The sequence below is a fragment of the Hypomesus nipponensis genome, chromosome 11 (assembly GCF_054491055.1).
Source record: "Hypomesus nipponensis isolate SF chromosome 11, ASM5449105v1, whole genome shotgun sequence".
Classification (NCBI taxonomy): Eukaryota; Metazoa; Chordata; class Actinopteri; order Osmeriformes; family Osmeridae; genus Hypomesus; species Hypomesus nipponensis.
The window spans coordinates 13,061,801-13,081,037 of record NC_140371.1 but is presented as its reverse complement, the minus strand read 5'-3'; the positions used below and the strand labels follow the sequence as shown (position 1 = coordinate 13,081,037).

Sequence of the window (19,237 nt, the reverse complement as noted above, 5' to 3'; positions counted from 1 at the left end):
TGTAGATACATAGACACATTTAAACTCTGCCGTGATGTGGTAAAGATGACAAAACATTATTTTATTTCATTGCAAATTAAAACAGTCAGTCTGTCAAAACGTTGTTTACACCCAGTCAAAAATTCCTTGGAAAAGGTGTGACACAGAGATAATCCTCAGCTCATGGTCAAGCGAGCTGCAGATCCAACAGAAGGAAGTCCTGCACAGTGGGGACGCTATTCTCGTCGCACAAGAAGTAACTCCGAACAGTGAGGATGACAGTGCGCCTGGGAAGGGCGAGCAAGAAATGAATCCTGTCAGCGATCACCTGGACATATCTCACATCTGATCCTGGAGCTGGGCCGGAGAGTGTAAAAGAGAGATAGAGAGAGACAGAGAAAGAGCGAGAGAAAGAGTTGACAATGGGGATGAATAGGGAAGAATTGAGTACATTTCCGATCGGGAAGGGTGGAGTCGAGAGAAGAGAGAAATAAATGATATAGTGCAATCAATAGGGGGTGTTGTGAAAGAAGATAACACAATAACCAAGAGGGGGGAAGAGGAAGAAGGAACATGTTAAGTGTAATAACACTCATATTCTTACCAACAGTCTTGTTCAGCTTATCAGGGGGGGTGTTGAGAAGGATTGCCTGCAGCAGGACAGGTGGCACCTGCACACATACCTGGCTCTCTCCCTCCTTCACTGTCAGCACAACTGGCCTGGCTCACACACACAGAACCAACACCATCAACACAGAAGAGATAGTGCATTGACCATTTTATTAGGGAGTCAGGTGGCTGAGCGGTTAGGGAATCGGGCTAGTAATCTGAAGGGTGCCAGTTCGATTCCCGGCCATGCCAAATGACGTTGTGTGCCTTGGGCAAGCCACTTCACCCTACTTGCCTCGGGGGAATGTCCCTGTATTTACTGTAAATCGCTCTGGATTAGAGCGTCTGCTAAATGACTAAAATGCCATTGGTCATTGCTGAAAAATGAAAGCAAAACCAAATCTTTGAGCTATGTCGCCTTGCTGAACTAGTAGTAGTGGCCGGAGATTCCGGGTTTTCACGTGAGACGGACCTGTAATACCGGCGTACGCCAGTGTGGGGCAGGCATGGGTAGCAGGGGCAGTAGATCCCGTTAGCATCCGTGTCCAACTCCGCAGCGCAGCGGCCACAGCCGGTGAAGGTGATGTCCCCGGACACTGTCTCCACTATACTCTCCAGAGACGTGTCACAGTCAAGGGGCTGCAGTGCAGTCTGGGACGGGCTCCCTTGGAACTGGAACTTTGTGACGTGTGCTCTCAGTTCCACATCGCCTGTTAACGAAGGGTGCACATGTGAACGTGCTGATCGTCCTGTTTTGAATCGCCACATATATGAAAACAGCGGCGACAAGCGTTGTGTTAAACGTAGCCGTAACGTCTTGGATTCCTTTGCCCGCCTTTCTCCTGATCTCACACGGCCAAACATGGTTGGATCACATAGCACTTGCCTTCAGACACATGCTCGTGATTCTGTCCCGTTCATCAGGCCTCACTTCTCACCTGTGTACTTCTGGGACAGGAGCGTGCGCAGGTCTATCTCTATGCTGGTGGTGCTGGACCGGGCCAGCCCGGGTCTGTAGAAGTCCAGGGCCCTGCAGTCATCCGGGAACAGGGGCTCGCAGGAGCCCCAGGGGGTGGAGTGGAGCTCCAGAAGGTCTGAGGTCATACTCTCTCTGACCAGGAGCACACGGAAGTCCCACACCGCATCTGCTCGGGGACCACCAGGACTGCGTTAGCATGTGTTACCAACATGTGTTAGCATGTGTTACCAACATGTGTTAGCATGTGTTACCAACATGTGTTAGCATGTGTTAGCATGATCTGATCAACTGCCATGGAACACGGCCACAGATAAAGAGAAGGGAATAAGACAGTCCTGCCCTCAAGTGCGAACAAGGCTGGGGGACGAATACCTTTGTTCCTGTTGATGCGTGTCAGCCAGGTCAGAGCAGTCCCCCAGAGCACCACTGCCCCCTGGTGTCCATCTCCCTGCTCCACAGACAGCACAGCTTTCAGGACCCCTCCTGTCCTGGACGTGCCCTCTGTTTCACTCCGCCATGCTGCGACACACACGCACCAGCATGCAACATTTAACGACTGTGGACTGGAGTCTGCACCTCAAGTGCGAGTGCAAGTTTCCTTAGTGACGGAGACACTCCTACATGTATCAGTGGAATAGGAGTGACATCTGTGAGGATCTCATGAATGAATTGAGTGTGTATATATATGTGTGTGTGTTGTCTGTACCTGTGATCATCTCAGTGTGAGTGACGCGGAGAAGTGCGTGGACCAGTGTGTTGGGCCGAAGGCTCCGAAGGCGAGCATGGGGGAGGGCGTGAGGGTTCTGAGGGATGCGAGGAGGGACGGACAACAGCAGGGGGCGCCGCTCACGCAAGTAAGAACACAGGGATCTCAGGGTTTGAGCATTCACATCCTGTGGAACTAAATGGAAAAACCCCGATGCCTTAACGACAATCAGATAGCAAATGAACCTAACCTGGAATTTACAAACAGTTTGATGTTGTGATATGGCAACCCTATCTATAAGGAGCGGACGTTAGGGTCACAGAGTGTATTTAGTTATATTAAATATATCAGGCAGCAAGCACTGATTATGCTGGTTTGACCAGACTAGCAAACCTCAGTGTCAAGAAAAATGTTTGATTTAAAATATTAAATAAAACGTGTTCTGTAATGTACTCATACATTCATACACTCGTATTCATGACATGCTGGTATGTTCTCCACACGCCTACCCGGTGGTGACCTGCTGTTGGCGACTTGTCCCAGGTTCAGAAGTCTGCTGGTGTAGCTAGACTGCAGCACTGTCTCTCCTCTCCACTTGTCCTCATTGACCATCACACCTGACAGGTGGCAGTACATGTCAATGGTACCCCTCTATTTAAAGCTCTATTACAACTATTAGTAGTCTATTGCTACAAGTGAAGTTAGTTTCCATAAATATACATAGATGTATATATAATGTAATATATAGATACTTTCTATAATATTTTGTGTTCATGTTTTTACCATACCAGTGATAAGCAGCATATCTCCAGGATAAACTGTCAGTGCCCAGAACGCAGCCTTCCTCCACAGCACCACCTTCATCTCTACAGCTGATTGGTCGGTCACCACGATGGACGCAAGTGGCACACTTGTTCCGGCGGACATGCCACGCTTCAACTGGATCTCCTTCAGGTGACAGGGGTGCACCACCGCTACTAAAATACAGTAACGCACCCCCTGCTTGCTGCATCTGGTGAGCAGGCTTGTGGGAACACAAGCGTTTCCTGTTGACGTTTCAGGTGGCCTTTCAGTTTTGGATAAGGTTGGGGACACTTTACTTCTTTTAGGGGCTGGAGCCTTGGGGGAGGTGTGCACAGGAGAAAGGGAACCTTGTGCTCGGGACAGGCCTGGCTCTGCCCCGACAGGGTCACTCTGGGAGCAGAGCATGCCATCTTGGGTCACTTCCAGGATCACCCCTCCTTTCTCCAGCCTTGGACTCAGCATGGGCTCGTAGAAGAGCTCCATTGAGCCCTGTTGATTCGCCAACTCCCCGGGGGAGGGAGTGGAGGATCCAGGGCTGTAGAGCTCTGGGGAGCTGCTGGAGAGGAAGATAGGTATGGCTGTTTCTCTGGGTGGGGTTTGTTGACTGTGGGCTTTTCCGGAGCTGGGGCCTGGTTGGGTACTCAGTCCTGGGGCGAGGCTGGGGAGGATGTCTGGAGGATGTGGGGACTGTTCGAGGCTGGGCCCTGGTTTGGGCTGTAGTCTACTTCTCAAAACCAGTGCTTGGCTGACAGTCCATGCACTCAGGTACTCAGTGTCTAATGACACAGATGCTGCAATGGGGTCTGACGGGGTTTCACTTCGGTCAGGGTAAGGCTCAGGCTCTGGGTCTGGTTGGCCAGCCTGGAAGCAACTATCCAGATAGTCTTTGACCGATTCAGAACACAGGTCTTCCCTCTCAGCATCTGCCTGGTCATGTTGGGAAGGTGAACTCTCTTGATGGGAATCTGGGTTTCTGTTTTGGCGGGCCTGCTCCTCCTCTGGTTGAGATCGGATTCGGATGTGCTGGCCATCTTCTAGTCTGCTATGGTCCCCGCTAGTATGAGCCATCTGACCAGGCTCTGGTATCAGGCTGGTATCCCTACACGGGCCAGTTCCTACACGAGTGCCATCCTCACCCTCTGTGGGTCTCAGTCTGCCCCCTTGCCACAGGAGGTTCATGGTCCTCCAGGGTCGAGACTCGCTGACCGCCTTGACCTCCGCCTCAGACACGGGTTCTAAGGGAGGGGGAGGAGCTCCCAAGAACACAAGGATTTTGGGCTTGTCAGACATGTTGATGTTTGCATCTGAGGCCAGGGTTCCTGGGTTCCATTGTTCTGGTGCTGCAGTTGTCTGTGTGGTAAAGAGAGAAATTAAAAAGAGAGGGGGGGAGGATTGAGTATTACGTTGGTATTAAGTCTATAAGTATGGTATGTCTTATTAGTTAATAATTAATGGATGGGAAACCTTTACTCAGGTATATTTTCCACAAATAAAGCTTCACTATAAATTGATCACTGATTACAAAATGTGTGCGTGCATCATCGATACATATTAAACTGAACTCAGGCTTAGCGCCTGGACAGGTACCTCAAGAACTCAGCCTTCAGGTCAATGTCATCTGAAATGTCATCACACAGTCATCCGCCTTAAAAAATGTTTTTTGGGGGTGTATAATGTCAGTTAGTATGTCATACCTAAATGACTCAGCACAAATACACATCTGCTTTTTTCAAGCTCAGTTCTACACCTAACAGGGTTACGTTGAAGCACTAGCCCACAGCTGGGAACAATAACCAAGTATCTGGTGAATGCACCCGTCCTATTGGCTATGTTCCCCTGAAAAATGCAGTTTAATGAGTAACTGCCCAGAACTCACCAACCAGAGGATGGGTGTTGTCAGTATGTGAGCCAATGATACAGCAGAGCCTGTGCACTTTGAAATTGGACCCAGTGTGGATTGCAGGGAATAGACTGTGGAAGAGGGGGCTGGGGGGGCTGGTGGGGCTGGTGGGGTAGGGAGTGGGGGGTTTGGGGTAGAATGAAAGCAGCCTGCGTGTGGTGGAATGGTGAGGGATGGAGAAGTGAAAGAGATAACGTAAGAGGTCATCTTTTTAGAAAATGATTGCTAAGGGTTTTGTTGGAGGAATGACACTGTTCCGCAATATCAACGAAGAATCCTCAATAGTAGAGAACCTCGTGACCTCTGGCCAATGAAAAATGCATGAAAAGCAATATAAAGGGCACTTCTGATGCAAAACGAGTGACCAAAAACGTCTAGGTTAATCGTGCTATACAAAGCCAAGGAAACTATTTAAAAAAATGTTATACTGTTTAAGACTCTCTATAATCTACTAGCTGCAGGTTATAAAGGTTTATACTACTTTTATAGAGCCTTGTCCTCAGATCCAGTGCACCGTTTGAGGCCCCAATGTGCATATCACATGTATGAGATATGTCCTGTTCAGGTGTGAAAACCTCCAGTAATCTCCCTGACCTGATGGCGAACAGTGAACTGCACAGGTAATAATACCACGTTTAGTTAGCCTATACAGACTAAAGACTGCGTCTGGTATACAGACTATGTGTAAACAGCCTACAGTCTGTCAATATGTATGGTACATCCCCATTACATTCTCTGTCTTTTTCATTAACACAATTCTGGACATGAGTCCATTCCTGAAGCTCTTGGAGAACTGCACTGGTTGATCATTAGTGTGGACCATTCTGTTTACTTGTGTGTTTACACAAGGGGTTGATCCTACCCGAGGTAGGTTTACCAAGGTAAGAGTCCACAGGGGTTGGGGTCCTGATAGAACTCCAATGTGAATAGTTTAGATATGATGAATGAAGAAACAATGCGGGCATATGTGTGTGGACATAAGCTTGACACAAACCCATTGATTCAGAAAAGGTGTACTCTACCCTAACTGGTGGAGTCTGACATAACCTAGCGTATTGTCAGTTTGTGTCAGCACAAAAATGACCTTATTACCAGGCCTTGCCTTCATTGAGCAACCAATTAAAATATCAGTTGTGAGATGCTCACAATTTGCATGTACTGTAAGCCTTCTTATAAGGAACTTCCTTAAATAATAGTATTACCATTTCAAATTTGTATTTATTGTTACCTTTCTCATTGCCAGTCAACTCACTGGTGAACTGATTGTGAACACAGCTTTGAGCAGCTTTTGACACTGACTGTGCACACTTTATCTTCCCAGAGCATCCATCTTGGTGGTGTCCTGAACAGGGTGGACAACCGTGTCCTCCATATGCCACAGTGAGTGGGACATTAAAGCCCACTTTCATATGATAAAAATATGCCCTTTGGCTAAAGCAGAGTATGAAATGCAAACTAGGCACAGATAATAAACTACAAGTGTCGCCTTGATGTTTAACCACAAAAATAAATGTATCACAGTATTTTACACCACATCAGAGAGACGTACAGTAACAATCTTGGATGTTATAGGCAGCATTATACTAAACAAATTATTTGAAAATATAATTTACTTGTAATGTAGCATACGTTTGAAAGTCAGTCTAGTTGGTCCACGAGAATGTGCACGTGCACGAGGATCACTTCCAGTGTGAGGGAGGGAGGAGGGGACTCTATTCTACACAAACACGCCTGTCCTTAAAAACAGAAAGGGTCGGAATGACTGCTGTCAGATCATTGCGGAACTGCTCAGGGCAGGGAGGAGTTGTTGTCTTCTTCTAATTTTAATTTCCCCCCCGACCCATGACATTGTCTTCCCCCACATTTTAAGGAAATATCTGGTCACACTGCCCATATAACGTCAAAATGTACAGGTATTTCGGAGAATTACTTACCCGTGGAGCAAGCAGTGCGCTGGCCTCGGGATGTATCGACTCTGCTCTTCCAGCTTCCGCGTCCTTGATGCGGGTGCGCCACTACAGCGAGGCCGTAGGAGAAAAAGAGGATGACCCCAACTTCTTCAGAATGGTTGAGGGATTCTTCGACCGTGGCGCAAATATCGTTGAGGACAAATTGGTGGAAGACCTCAGGAATAAGGAAACACCTGAACAAAAGAGACACCGAGTTCGAGGAATCCTCAAAATTATTAAGCCCTGCAACCACGTCTTGAGTGTGTGTTTCCCCATCAAGCGAGACAACGGCGAATGGGAGGTGATTGAGGGTTACCGGGCCCAGCACAGCCAGCACCGGACACCGTGCAAAGGAGGTGAGCGAGTCGGCGGGAGATGTTCCGCCGCCCCGGCAGTTGAAGCAGGCGCATAGATATACGAAACTGATTCCATAAATTGATTTTTAGTTGGTGTTAAATTTTTCTGTCAGTTAACATTCTGGTGGCTAGCTTTCTTATGTTGTTAAAGATAATATATTGAATTAGAAGTTGTTCGTTGTGTTCAAATCAACTAATTTAGTTAGCTACTGTAGTACTAGCTGGATATCTAGCTATTGGGACAAGCTTTCTAGCATGCCCCCTGACTGTCAGGGTTATGCATTGCAAATACAAAAGTGAACTAGTGTTATCTGACAGCGTGGCCAATCAAAAAAGTTACGTTAGTGTTTTTTCATCCTTGCCAGCCTGGCTGAAATGGGTATTGTAGTTGGTGCTTGCTAACACGTCTTTTAATGATGCGTTTCACTTTAGCTAACGTTACCTGGTCCCTAGCTAGAATGTCAGAAGCAGGAGTCCTCCAAGACAGTTTGCTTACAGCCCTTGCACTCCAACCCGTGAACATGGAAAGGATCCCGGAAAGAGAGATTTATAAGTTTAAAAACATTTCTACTCTTAATAGTTTCTGCCCGGACAGGAATGCTGACAATCCAGTAACTGGAATAGTTCTGTTTGTTTAACCAGGCAGTCTGTGCACACAAGGCTATCATTTAACCTAGCTTTTCTTGGGCTATATCACACAACAACCCTTAGAAAATTGCTGAGCTGAATCATCACTAGTTCATCTTTCAATTATAGTAAATCAGGACCAGGGAGAATGACTTACACTGGAGCTATTAGAAACACTTGGACATAGTTTGAGATAACTTTACTGGTGCATGTCATTGCAGTGACTTGCTTTGCTGGAACAGAGGGTCTGCCACTGAAATATAAGGGATACCCTATCTTATCTGAATTGGCCTAATTAAACAAGCCTACCCAGTACCCTGCCTTTAGAACCTCAGCCTACTGAAGTTTGTGTGCCCAGTGACCACACCTATTTTCCAGTTCACCATGTTTTTTTTTTCTCTCTCTGCGAGTGGAAGAGTGTAGGCATGGGCTGTCTGCTTGTGGACTCCAACATGAGTCATAGTGTTTGGGCGAGGGAGGGAGGGAGGGCTGGGTGGGAGGGTTCCACCTTCCATCCACATGCAAGCTTCCCCTCTCAGAGCTGTGGAGCTCTACTGTAACCACTTTCTGTCCAGCTGCAACCATTTTGATCCTGAAGTTTAGAACCGAACCAAAAGTGGTGTTGTGTAAAATGGCGGGTTTGGAGTCTGCACAACATTAAAGGTTTACGGACCATGAGTGTGTGGGTCTGGCATGGTAAAGTGTAAATATAGAAAACACAAATTGCTTTCCTACTGTCTCCTCGTTGGACATACACCATCGGCTTTCCTATTCTAAATGTGGCAATGTTTTTGTTTTCAGAAGGGAAAGCCTGCCTTCTTATTGTTGTGAACTTAATTGGATTAGACCTGCATCCCATTCAGGACAGTACCAGACTAATCCATCTAATGGTGAAGGGGTTTAGAACTGCCCCCTGGTTTTGATGTGGATTTCACCTGTTCTGCTATTAGGTTGCAACTGCAGAATTATTTATGCCTGTAGTGTGGAAGTGTAACCATCTCCATTGATGACGTAGTGACAATTTAGAGTTAGTGAATGAGATAGTTGTTGGTTTGGCAAACGTTTCCCTAAGTATCTTACAGCCACAACATGTATAACTCATAAGGCCTAATCCTAAAGAAATGTATGTTTGGAATAATTTGATTTATGTCCACTTTAGCCCAACAAGGTAATTTAATCTCTTTATGGAGCGAGGCAGATTCGTCACATGAAGACCTCACTGACTGTTTTGTTGTTTGCTTCAGGTATCCGCTACAGCACAGAGGTGTCCGTCGACGAGGTGAAAGCCTTGGCTTCTCTGATGACTTACAAGTGTGCTGTTGTGGGTACGTGCTTGTTTACACACACACACACACACACACACACTGTGTAGTTCTATATTTCAATATCTGGTATTTTCAATGTAATTTTGAAGGTGTTCATGACTAAATGTTCTCTGTCGTAACTCAGATGTGCCATTTGGAGGAGCCAAAGCAGGAGTGAAAATAAACCCCCGAAATTACTCTGTAAGTCGTCATTTGTGTGTTGGTAAACCCTGACTTATATTGGTGGTGTTGTCTGTGTGTCACGGGACACCCGGATGAGCTCACATCACTGTGCCACCTGAGGCTGTAATTACAGGTGCAGGAAGAACACTGTATTTATAGTCATCATCCCTTGCTCCCTGGCGTACGTTTAACAACAGCTTCCCTCTTTACTTTACGTCATTTAGCAGACGCTCTTATCCAGAGTAACTTACAGTTAGTACAGGGACATTCTCCCCAAGGCAAGTAGGGTGAAGCCTTGCCCAAGGACACAACGTCATTTGGCACGGCGGGGAATCAATCCGGCAACCTTCTGATTACTAGCCCGACTCCCTCACCGCTCAGCCATCTGACTCCAACTCTAATTTATAGTCATCATCCCTTGCTCCCTGGCGTAGGTTTATCAGCAGCTTCTCTGGGCCCATTCCAATATGTTCTTTATGCGTGAACAATATGGCTGCAGGATGTTATGTTCCTACGCTAACATGGAGGAAAAGCCCACAGGATGCCGCCAGACAGATGGAAATAAAGGAAGATGCATGCTCTTACTCTGTGCACGCTCATAGGGAATATTGGCTCGATCATCACTAGGGCATCCACAGCCTTGAGCCTAGTCTGCTGAGAACTGTGTCCAAACTTTCGGAATTCGATATCGTGTTTACCTCGACGGGAAACTGAAGCTAGGAGCTTCCAGTTTGTTTTTGTTCTGGCAGGAAGTGGGGCTCCATTAGGCCTTGGCAGCTCTACCTATTGGTAGCTGACCGACTGGTAGAGAGAAATGCTGAACCATCAGCTGTCCGCTGGCAGATATCGTGACTGGGTCTCCCCCCTCCCCCCTCTCTCTCCCTCCCCCTCTGCTCTTCCCTGTTCTGCACATCTGACTTGTCTGTGCTCTGACAAAGCAGAGGCCTGCCTGTCCCCTCCCTGAGACCTCAGAGTCTGTTGTTCTGTTGTTGACCGTGCTGGTTTGTTTCAGGGCTTTCAGTGAAGTGTCGATGTGAAGTTCTCCTGCATCTCCACATAGACGAGCACCCTTTGTCGCCCAGCAATTAGGCTGATGTAGTTCATGTATAGAAATGTGCTGTGATTATGAATCCATGCTCAACCTATGGTTGCAAGGTTCTTTGTATTTGTTTTTAAGGCCCTGCATGGATCGGCACCCTCTTATATTTCAGACCTCCTTAGCCAGCGTTCTTCCTCAAGGACCCCTTAGGTCGTCCAACAAACTGCTTTTGTGCGTTGCACGGTCACGTTTGAAGTTTAAAGTAATTAGTGCCTTTTTCGTTGCTGTTCCAAAGTTGTGGAACAGCCGACCTTATGTATAGGTCCTCTACTAGTAGCAACATTTTTAAATCCCACCTTAAGACCTATCTTTTTTCTTTAGCATTTGAGTCTGCAGTTGGGAAGGAATTTTTTGTTTATGTTTGTCATGTCTTATAAATATGTCTAGCTGGTTATGTGTTTTGACTGTGCAGCACTTCGGTCGACAAAAGTTGTTTTTAAACGTGCTTTATAAATAAATACACTTGACTTGACCATGGCATCTGATGTGCTTTGTTCGCAGGACAACGAACTGGAGAAGATCACCAGGAGATTCACCATCGAGCTGGCCAAGAAGGGCTTCATCGGTCAGTGGCTTGTTGTTTCCAGGGAGCGCGGTTGTAAATGACTCGGGGGTGATCTATGTGCATGTGATTCAGTGAGCCCTCCGTGTGGGGGATGGGACGTGTAGTCCACACCTTCCCCCCCTGCACCATCAGAGACTGCACTCCAGCGCCTTCACAGCCTGCAAACACCACCCCCACAGTGACAGCCACACTATGGAGGGCAGAGCTCAGTGCTTAGAGCATTGGACGGCAGAGTTCAGATCCCCCCCAATGCTGTACCCTTGCTTTAGATAAAAGCGTCGGCTTGCGTAACTGCATACGCAATCGCGTTTTTATTTGTAGCTTAGGTCCCGGGAAAGCTCACTGCTCAATCTTTTCCAAAGTGGGGGGTGAGGTGAAACGGTAGGCTTTTTCAGGGAGGGGGTTCAGTTTGGAGAACAACAGGACGGTCTGTCCTGTGGGCCTCAGTGTTTGTCTCAGGGTCGCTCCCTCAGTGTGTGAAGTGACCCCGGCCCGGGGCCTCTGTGGGGCAGCTTCTGTCCCCCCCCCCCCCACACTCATCCTCACAATCCCCCGTGGAGCTGTAAATGTCAACATGCGCACACGCCGAATCACCGAGGACATGAATCGGCCCGCGGCAAAAGCCGTTTTTACGAAAAGGAGCGAAACCCAGCCCCTCCTTCCTGGTCTGCGGGGGAGGGGACTGTTAGTATAGCTGGAATATGGCCGTGTCGCCCATCCACTGACGGACCCACCTGCGTGGCTGCATTCCTCGCTTGGAGGGTGCAGGAGAGGGGGCTGGGTGTACGGTGTGAGAGGTGGTGTGAATAAGCAAGGCTGCACGGCGGCTCTGCTGGCTTCGGCACGTGGGCCACGACCCCCGTGGCAGCGTTCTAAAACGGGCCGCGCTATTTTAACCCTTCCGCCTCACGCCGGAATATTCCAATCGGGGTTCACGGAACGGGGGGACCTTCTCCAAGATTTCTCTTTGGTCGTTATTCTTTCACGTCGCTATTGACGGCGAGGAGTTGCGTACAGCTTTCGAGTTTACGTAAAGAGACGGCTCACTGAAATGTAACACCGTCGTGTTTGTTTTTCCCTGCCAGGACCTGGCATTGACGTCCCCGCCCCTGACATGAGTACAGGAGAGAGGGAGATGTCCTGGATTGCTGACACCTACGCCAACACCATGGGACACCATGTAAGTGTCCTTACATGGAAATCCAACCCCCCCCCCGGCCAACCACGTGGCGGAGGGACGTGGAGTCCTCTTCCACCGATCGGTGGTGTTTGCTTTGCATTGATTTACTTGATAACAAAGACATGTTAGAAGTTACAGCACCGCAGACCCCTCAAGTGTTCAGACATTCTCATGGGGCTATCACTAAAATAGTTCAACGTTTTCTGTCCCAGCCGACGGAGAATTCTCAGCTGTTTGACTTGCCCTTTTGCGTTTGACCCCTTTGCATAGCCTTAACTTGAAGTGTGATCCAAAACACTGAACCGCAAATTAAAACCCGACGCGTTTTCGACACATTCGAACCGAACACTTTCCAACTCTTCCCCCCTCTTGTCGCCGCTCCGCCCCCAGGATATCAACGCCCACGCCTGCGTGACCGGCAAGCCCATCAGCCAGGGAGGCATCCACGGCAGGATCTCGGCCACGGGCCGCGGCGTCTTCCACGGCATCGAGAACTTCATCAACGAGGCCACCTACATGAGCCAGCTGGGCCTCAGCCCCGGCTTCACCGACAAGACCTTCGTCATCCAGGTACGGAGGGGGGGGGGGGGGGGGGGTGTGTCTCGGCTGAGGGGGCGGAGAGACATAGTCCAGTGCTCTGGTTGGCCGAGCTGGAGTCGTCGTTTGAGGGTCATTTGAGGGCTTTGGGTTGGTTACGGTGTAGTTCCGTGGGGGATATTTGCGAAACCCTCTGTCTGACTTTGCCTGTGAATTGGGCTACAATGCAATGGGCCCTGTTCTTGAAAAAGTTCAATAAGGGAGGTAGGGTCTTGCATGTTTTTTAGTTTTTTTTTGCCAGTTCACCAAAAGGATATTTAAAAGGCATGCCCTGGTTTCCTGTAAAGGCCCAGTGAGCTGTGTGGTGGTTTCCATGACACCACCAGAGACTGTGCTCTCCTTCCTCAACGTGTTAATCAACAGCTGCATTGGACTATCATCATTGTGCCAACTGTAAACCCAGCAGACCAGATGCAGCGCTGTCGGAACACTCGGCAATGAATAGCTTCTTCACATTACCACACCAGTGAATTCTTCTGAAAGCTTGTTTTGACTTTACCTCTCATGTTTCAGGGCTTTGGTAACGTGGGCCTTCACTCCATGCGTTACCTGCACCGCTTTGGGGCCAAGTGTGTAGGAATTGGAGAGGTGGACGGAAGCATCTGGAACCCCAATGGCATTGACCCAAAAGAGCTGGAAGACTACAAGCTGGTAAGAACCACACCTCCCTCGCAAAGTTAAATATGATTTATTTTAATGGGAGGGGGCTGCATGGTTTATGTATTCAACATGGTACAGGTTTAAACTGAGCTGTACCAGGTGCTGCAGCACTACAGCGTCACATGATATAGAAAGCATTGTATTAGGATGCCACCTAGGGGCTATAGGACGTAACTGCATTCTTAAAACCTCCCGAAACCACAATCGAATCTCATTTTGTGAAATGGAGTATATTTGTGAGTATAATCCTACGAGGTCAAGGTCCCAGGACAACACGACGGTCATCGGCATGTAAGGGCGTAAGTTTGTAAAGTCCCTTCCGTGTGTCCAGGCTAACGGCACCATCGTGGGCTTCCCCAACTCCACGCCGTACGAGGGGAGCATCCTGGAGGCCGACTGTGACATCCTGATCCCTGCCGCCAGCGAGAAGCAGCTCACCTTGAGGAACGCCCACAAGATCAAAGCCAAGGTCAGAGGTCAAACGCCAAGGTCAGAGGTCAAACGCTGGCCGGCGAACACCAGGAGGGCTCTTTGTTTTTTCCCGCCTCATAGAGGGTATAGCTCAATGGCTCAGTGGTTACAGCACAGATGCTGCAGATGAAGAGGTCGTCTTTGGACAAAAGCAATTGTTCAACAAATACATTATGATGTTTGTTATTATTCTCAGAACCATCACCAAAAACACTGTACAGTTTTTCGGCCGAAAAGATGTTAGTTTTGCTGACAAAATGACCTCCTCAGGTTCACTTGACTGGAATCAAACTGTTACAAGAGAAACTGTTGTTTATAATGTGTGTGTGTGTGTGTTCCAGATCATTGCAGAAGGAGCCAACGGCCCCACCACCCCTGCAGCTGACAAGATCTTCTTAGAGAGGAACATCATGGTGATCCCTGTAAGAGCCTGCATCCATACTTCATCCTCCACATCAGAATCACACATCTAGCTACAGCTCCCCTTAATCAGCTGGGCCTGGAACATGTTTTCTGCCTGCTTTTTAATTAACAGATATCTTTTTAAGAGATTATATATATTATAGTTACAGTAACGATACGGTAGAAAGATTCCAGTAATGGTTTAAGCTTTTGGTATTGATTGGATGGTTTTGCTTCAGAAAGCTCTTTGTCCAGGAAAGCTTGGCTTGAAACCGGAAATGGCAAAGAGCTATATCATAATATCCACCATTCCCCAGCCCAGCAGAGCCACATACCAGACAAGTGTATCAGTCAAAGTGAATATGGAGCCTCCGCACTGTCTGTCCCGATCACTGTGGACGCCGCTCGGCAAAAAAACAGTCGCTATGGAGAAGAGACTGTCTGGAAATACACCACATGTCCTCTGGTCTGGTCCCAGTCAGGCTGTCTAAGAGGAGACTCCTGGTGTGCTGCAGCTACGCACCAACCCCCATGTGGCCTTTTCTGGTCCCCCACCTCCGCCTGGACCGTCCAGCGCAGGTGGCCCGGCCCCCCCCCCCGCGGTGGGCAGAGCCTCACCAGTGTCCCTCCTTGTGTTTTCAGGACATGTACCTGAACGCCGGGGGCGTGACCGTCTCCTACTTTGAGTGGCTGAAGAACCTGAACCACGTCAGCTACGGCCGTCTGACCTTCAAGTACGAGAGGGAGTCCAACTACCACCTGCTCAGTAAGTCTGGCCGCCGTCCCCCCGGGGCGACCGGGAGGACGAGGCCGAATGAGACGCCTGAGGAATGAGGGCGACTTGTGGGGGGGAGGGGGGGGGATGTCGCGTCAAGAACGGCACGTCAGTTACGACGGTGAAATGAGAAGAATGTGAATTCTACCTCGCTCCCTCTTTCTGTCTGTTTGTCTGTCTCTCTTCTCTTTCTCCTCTCTCTCTCTCTCTCTCTCTCTCTGTCTCTGTCTCTCTGTCTCTCTGTCTGTCTGTCTTTCTCTGTGTGTCTCTCTCTCTCCCTATCTCTCTCTGTCTTTCTCTGTCTCTCTCTCTCTCTGTCTTTCTCTGTGTCTCTCTCTCTCTTTCTCTCTCACACACACTCTGTTGTGGATTCTGTACAGCCCCCTGCCCTTCTAACCGGGCTAGACACCCTGTTGTTGGAAGTCATGTGATGCACGGTTTCTGGGAAGAGGGGGTCAATTAGGCAGAAGGACACTAGATCCACTCTTTCTTCAAGAGCGTGCCTGTGCTTGATTCTTATCGTAAAACTTCTGTATCAGCCTGTTCTTTTTTTCCTTTCTTGTTAACCTTGTGCGGACAAGAGTTCAGTTGGAGTTTTTTGGAGCTTGCATTTGATCGTTCCAGAAGATTCCCCAAACTGTACGAGTGTCCGAGCAGACCGTCAGTCAAGACACTGTTAGAAAACCGAAGCTATGAAAACACTAACATATCCTTGTGCCAGAAGTGCTGGTCATCCGTCTTCAGGGTACTGTAGTCCTGAGCTGGATCACCAGTCAGTGACCTGACTTAACCGTGTCCCCTCCTCCTGCAGTGTCGGTCCAGGAGAGTCTGGAGAGGAAGTTTGGGAAGCACGGAGGAGCCATCCCTGTGGTGCCCACCTCCGAGTTCCAGGCCCGCATCGCTGTGAGTGCTCTCTCCACCCCTCCCTCCCTCCCTCCACCCCTCCCTCCCTATCTCCACCCCTCCCTCCCTCTTCCCCTCCCTCTCTCCACCCCTCCCTCCCTCTCTCCACCCCTCTCTCCACCCCACCCCTCCCTCCCTATCTCCACCCCTCCCTCCCTCTTCCCCTCCCTCTCTCCACCCCTCCCTCCCTCTCTCCACCCCTCTCTCCACCCCACCCCTCCCTCCAGCTGTCCCTTCTCCACCCATCCCCTATCTGAGCCTATTTACCATACACATGTTCAACAGTCTGTATCTTCTAAGCTGCTAAAGGTATCGCAATACATAGAAGATCGAGCCTTGTTGGATTTGCATATCTGCTACGGGTCAGACAAGAACTGGAAACAAACGCATATGTCATGTAAATGTAATGTGAAACCCCTATGGAATGACCTGTGTATGGGAGAATAGAACCCCGGAACATGATCCTGATGTCATGAGTCATGCCACTGACTATGAAACCTCAAGGACTACACAGTGGAATGCCATTTGTCCTCTTTATATAGCTGCCCACCCTGTGGTGAACGCCACCCCCGGATCCATACGCTACAGTGACGTTGATGTATATGACACCCTGAACATCGGCCCTGCAAGTTGATTACTTCCTAGGTCACAGATTAATCTCAGTTAGACCCAAAGCTGTAAACGTCCACACCGTCTGGTTTCAGTGCGTGTATAGTGTCTGTGTGTGTGTCTGAGTGTGTGTGTCTGAGTGTGTGCATTTCTGCCCGCCTGCTTGTCTTGTGAGCCCTGGTTTCACCACCTCTTCTCCTGTATTGGTTTCCAGGGAGCCTCAGAGAAGGACATTGTTCACTCCGGATTGGCTTACACCATGGAGCGCTCTGCCAGGGTAAGTCTCTGATTGGCTTAGCAGTTCTGAACACCCCCTCCCCCCCCACGCGGGTCGGAGGCTTTCTCTCTCTCTTGATTGGAAGAACGGGAGCACTGTGTTTATCTACTGAAGCTTCGGTGTTTCTGATTAGTCATGGGGATGAAAGGGACTGAAGTCTTAATTGTTGGCCCACGTGTTCCATAGTGAAGTTCCATTTCAGTGTTTGTTTTGTTTTTAAAGCTCACTACCGAGCTTGCACAGGGACACTGTAGCTTTTCACTTTGATTTCATTGCCGTTTCATTCTGTGTTGGGGTCGTAAAATGAGGCCTACGCACCGATGCAATAGACAAACACGCACCCAGGCCACACCCAGGCCACGCCCGCACCTGCTTTCTGTGAGCGCGGAGACCGTAGGTAAGCAGAGTAGCCCTCTGTTGTTCATCTCTCATTGTTCCAGCTCTGATGCTGATCCAGGCCATTACCCAGCCCTAATCACCCAGTCCCCCCCCCCTCCATCCCCCACACCCCACACCCCATGAGCACGGAGGACTTTAATGTCACGGCTGACCGAGTCCAGAGCTAGCAGGGAACGTCACCCGCTCGATCACAAAGCGCTCTCATGCCACCCACTAGGACACGGAATACAAGTTCAGGGTTTCCCGCAGAAAATGTGTTCGTTCAGGTGGTAGGGTTTGTGCGGTGGCCTAATGAAGGAAGACTGGCGTTTTGGGAATGGAAGGGAGAAAACAGGACAGAGTAACCCGGCGGATATCACAACAAAAAAAAAAAAGAATATTCTTTACAACGTAGTTAAGGCGGCAGGCGTGTGTTGCTAAGGCGGCAGGCGTGTGTTGCTAAGGCGGCAGGCGTGTAAAGAGCTGCGGGAAACCCTGAAGTTGTTGGGAGTTTGGCGGGTCGTGACTTGGCTCGTTCCCTGGGGCGTCGTGTCGACAGGAGCACCCTCAGGAGCACCCACAGGAGCGCTGCTGCCGCTGGCCTCGGCGGCCGACGCCACGGAGACGGGTCGCCGGAGGAGGAGGGGCATCCGCCGCCCTCTCAAAACATGATATTTTGAGCTCTGTTTTATTGGGTTTCTCTCCCCTCAGCAAATCATGCGCACGGCCAACAAGTACAACCTGGGCCTGGACCTGAGGACGGCCGCGTACGTCAACGCCATCGAGAAGGTCTTCAAGGTGTACAACGAGGCCGGCCTTACCTTCACATAAACCACCCGACCTACCTCCGCCTGGCCGCGCCTGTCCAGCCCAACAGGCCTCACACCGCCCCCCCCCCCCCCCCCCCAACCCCCCTTTCCCGCCTCACGCCAATTCAAAGGGGCCCCTCATACAACCCTGATGCATCTTATTGAGCGTTTACATTTGACACGAAATCATTATTATCAAAGCTTTTGTATTTCCAGGAAGACAAGGCGCACACTTTTTGGTCTCGGTCCAGTGTTCTATGAAATCCGCGGCCCTTTTTGAGAAACCTCTGTACTCGCTTCAGCCTTCGTTTCAATAGGGCTATTTTGTGAATTTATATCAATGGTTATATATATTTTACCTTTATAGTAAACCTAATTATTTTCTCAGTCATTCCATCTGTTCCAATCTATTTTTACTATTAGCATTTGCTCATGCGTGCAAACACCAAATACCTTCAGGTTGACAGCTTTTATAGCCTAGCTCTTTGTACGAAGGCCCGCTCCGCTGCTTCAGCTTATAACACCATATTTCCGCACACCACAACATATCACCATGGGTAGAACTAGTTCAAATGACCTCTTAAGCATATCAGATATATATTCAGACACGTAAAGCCTTAATATCACTGGATGATCCCCTGTGTGGAAAGGAGCAAGTTACCACCACTGCCTGCCTGGACCTAGCTGTTCTCACTTACATAAGGCTCTCTGGGTGACCTAAGAACCTGTCAAAGAGATGTCTTCAAATATCAAAATGCAGCCATGTCTTATATTTGGTCACTTGCAAAGCAGACTTTGGTTCTTTATGTACTCTGTTACAAGTGGAAAATGAATGGGTTTTAGTACTTTTGTTTTTTCGTTCTTTAATGGTGCAGGAGTAGAGGGTTGTGTTTTCATAGCGCTTCTATTTTCAGCATCCCCAGGGCAACTGGAAATGTAGATGGGAGGCAATGTGGAAATGTGGAATGGTTATTTTCCTTATCAGCTTTGATTGAAACCGCTTTGGGATTCTATGTAAGAGAATTTGTATTGCTTTTTTTTGTTGTTGAAAATGATTAAAACACAAAATGCTGTACTGTACTCTAGTGTTGGTGACTGTGCAATTGAATCAAACTG

The 19,237-nt window shown here is 48.8% G+C and overlaps 2 protein-coding genes across 3 annotated transcripts; one reads left to right on the top strand and one right to left on the bottom strand.

Annotated features, from left to right (window-relative positions):
• Nucleotides 1–35: 35 nt before the first annotated feature.
• shld2 (shieldin complex subunit 2) lies at nt 36–7,051 on the bottom strand. 2 transcript variants are annotated; one of them, XM_084709072.1, is made up of 9 exons: nt 6,912–7,051; nt 3,062–4,427; nt 2,783–2,890; nt 2,274–2,468; nt 1,940–2,086; nt 1,527–1,733; nt 1,061–1,298; nt 584–699; nt 36–336 (listed from the first exon to the last, which is right to left on the bottom strand). In XM_084709072.1, exons 2-9 carry the CDS (start codon nt 4,365–4,367, stop codon nt 167–169), a joined length of 2,487 nt encoding a protein of 828 aa, XP_084565198.1. In that variant the 5' UTR covers nt 4,368–4,427; nt 6,912–7,051; the 3' UTR covers nt 36–166. The 2 variants fall into 2 exon arrangements, with proteins under 2 accessions (XP_084565198.1, XP_084565199.1); XM_084709073.1 differs by lacking the exon at nt 2,274–2,468.
• Nucleotides 6,674–19,201, top strand: glud1a (glutamate dehydrogenase 1a). The gene is made up of 13 exons (XM_084709074.1): nt 6,674–7,282; nt 9,154–9,234; nt 9,359–9,414; nt 10,997–11,060; nt 12,146–12,240; nt 12,631–12,810; nt 13,351–13,488; nt 13,829–13,966; nt 14,310–14,390; nt 15,013–15,136; nt 15,957–16,048; nt 16,872–16,934; nt 18,024–19,201. Exons 1-13 carry the CDS (start codon nt 6,883–6,885, stop codon nt 18,141–18,143), a joined length of 1,632 nt encoding a protein of 543 aa, XP_084565200.1. The 5' UTR covers nt 6,674–6,882; the 3' UTR covers nt 18,144–19,201.
• Nucleotides 19,202–19,237: the final 36 nt, after the last annotated feature.